We start from the raw sequence: 2,241 nt of genomic DNA on the forward strand, positions 1-2,241 counted from the left end.
AAACGTTTATTCCGAGATCTTCGAAAACCGGCAGCGCCGGCAGCTCCAGCCCGGATCGGTGCCGGCACCGCAACGGCGTGGGGGGAGCGGAGCCGCCTTTTGGGGGGGGCCCCCGAGCAAAATTCGGGCGCCGAAAAGAGGGGAAAACATGGAGAAGTGCCAAAAAGAGGGGGAAAAAACACGGAAAAGTGCCAAAAAGAGGAGAAAAAACGCGGAAAAGCACCGAAAAGAGGGGAAAAAAACGTGGAAAAGCGCCGAAAATAAGAGGTAGAGGTGAAGGGGGGAGGGGATTCAGGGCTTTTTGGGCTCCCGGGATTCGGCTCAAACCGTGCCGGCGCCCTCGAGGCCGCTCCGGACCATCCGCAGCAGCGCTTCGGAATAGGCGCGGAGCAGGGCGAGCGTCTCGGCATCGGCGGGGGGGGCGATGGCGCGGGCCCCCAGCTCCGTCCGCATCCAGGCGAAAGCCCCGGCGAAGGCGCCCTGCAGCCGCAGCAGCTCCTCTTCCGTGGTTTCCCGCCGGCGCGACACCTGGGAGAGAGAGAGGGAGGTCGGGATCAGCGCCGGGGTTTTGCCGCTTCCCTCTGCTTTGTTTTAATTAATTTATTTATTTTTCCTTGCAAAACCTGAGCCGGCTGAAAAACCATGGAAAATCGGCGCTGAAGGGTTTTTTTGGGGCATTTTTGCGTCTAAAAAAAGGCCAAAACCACCCAAATAACGCAAATCCGGGGCTCACCCGGGAGAAGGGAGAAGCGCTCGGATGACGCCTTCCGTGCCCAAAGCCCGGAAATGCTCAAAATCCCCCATCCAGCCTCAAAACCGCCTCTGGATTTTGAGCGCTCCGTGGCACGTGCGGCTCCGTGCTGCCCCAAGCCGGGGTTTGGCCGCCGCGGAGGTGTTTCTCCGCGAGCCCGAGGCGTTTTCGGAGCTGGCGCAGAGCCCGGAATTCATTCCCGGAGCGCGAGGTCACCGACCTTGTCGTAGAGCTGCAGCAGCTCCTGGAATTTCTCCCGCAGCGGCTGCAGCTTCTCCTCGAAGCTCCGGATGAGGGTTTCTACCGGGAAATTTGGAGCTCGATTAAGTCACACGGGCCAAAACTGCTGGGTTAGAGCCGAGCGGATGCCGGCGGGATCCGCTGCGGAGCGTTCGGGCTCGTACTGCGGGATTTTAGACCCGAACGGAGCCCGTGGTCGTTTCCGGATCTCACCTGAAGACGTGCAAGCCGCCGAATCCGTATTTTCTCCCGTTTCGAGGGGTTTCTCTTGGGGCGGCTCCTAAAAATTCCGGTTTACGTAACAATTGAGAAACCAAATCCGGGCTAAACCTGGGGCTAAAACCTGCAGGTCTGGGGCCGGAACGTGTCTTTTCCGGGATATTGAAACGCCACCTCACGCCGCAGGAAAAATCCCGCCTGGAAATCCTGAGCAAACCGCACGGGACTCGCTCAAAGTACCCCAAGTGCCTTTTTTCCGGGCCCAGCTTCCTTTTCCTGAGGCTTTAAGAGCCTGATATTTCCCTGCTCCGGCAGAGGGAGCGACTTGCCTCCAGTTTTCCGAGCTCCTGGGCCTCTTTAGCCTCTTCCTTAACGGATTCGCGGGCATCGGCGGGAACCTGCAGCGAGGGCCGGGTCCGCGGGAGGAAGGCAGCCGCTAGCCTGCGAGCCGGGAAAGGATCACGAACGAGCCGCCGCCACCGGAATCGTTTCCCAAGCGGCTCGCGGAAAGGGAAAAGGCATTTTTTTAGGCTCGGCGCAGGCATCCCCGGAGCTTTTCGCAGCCTTTCCGAGCCCATTTCCCGCTCGATCGGAGCGAGGGAAGCTGTTCCAAAACCATCCCGCTTTCGGGGGCGCCCTGCAAGCCTCCGTCTCCCGCCCGGAGCGCAGCGGGGCCGCGGAAAAGCCGGACGGAGGGATCAAGCGGCAATAAGCTCCCACCTGCTGTTTTTCTGACAGCGCGAGAGGAATCTGGCGGAAATACTCAAGCGCGGGTTCAGGAAGAAGTTTTTTTCCTCGTCTCCGGCTTCGGGCGGCTTCAAATCCTTTAAGGAGCCGTCGAATTTCTCTGGAGTTAAGGCGAGCGAAGCGTTAGCCGAGCTGTTCCCTCATCCCGCCCCTCCTGCCGTTCGGATTTGCCGTTCGCTCCCGTCCCATTACCTTCGGCGGCGGCGGCATCTGCCAGCGTCTCGAAGTGACGCTTGAGGTATTTCTCCCGTTCGGGAGTTTGCGGCAGCGAGCCGGCGGGCTGC

At 60.2% G+C, this 2,241-nt stretch overlaps 1 protein-coding gene across 1 annotated transcript in view; it reads right to left on the bottom strand.

Moving 5' to 3' along the window:
• Positions 1–190: 190 nt before the first annotated feature.
• Positions 191–2,241, bottom strand: part of LOC112963228 (WD repeat-containing protein 62-like) — a 15,340-nt gene continuing 13,289 nt past the window's right edge. The window contains 6 exon segments of the mRNA XM_026060091.1: positions 191–528; positions 972–1,051; positions 1,205–1,271; positions 1,540–1,651; positions 1,931–2,057; positions 2,150–2,237. Of these exon segments, the coding sequence (XP_025915876.1) occupies positions 322–528; positions 972–1,051; positions 1,205–1,271; positions 1,540–1,651; positions 1,931–2,057; positions 2,150–2,237 (681 nt within the window). The 3' untranslated portion in view covers positions 191–321.

Source organism: Apteryx rowi, unplaced genomic scaffold, assembly GCF_003343035.1.
Source record: "Apteryx rowi isolate R43461 unplaced genomic scaffold, aptRow1 scaffold_1646, whole genome shotgun sequence".
Classification (NCBI taxonomy): domain Eukaryota; kingdom Metazoa; phylum Chordata; class Aves; order Apterygiformes; family Apterygidae; genus Apteryx; species Apteryx rowi.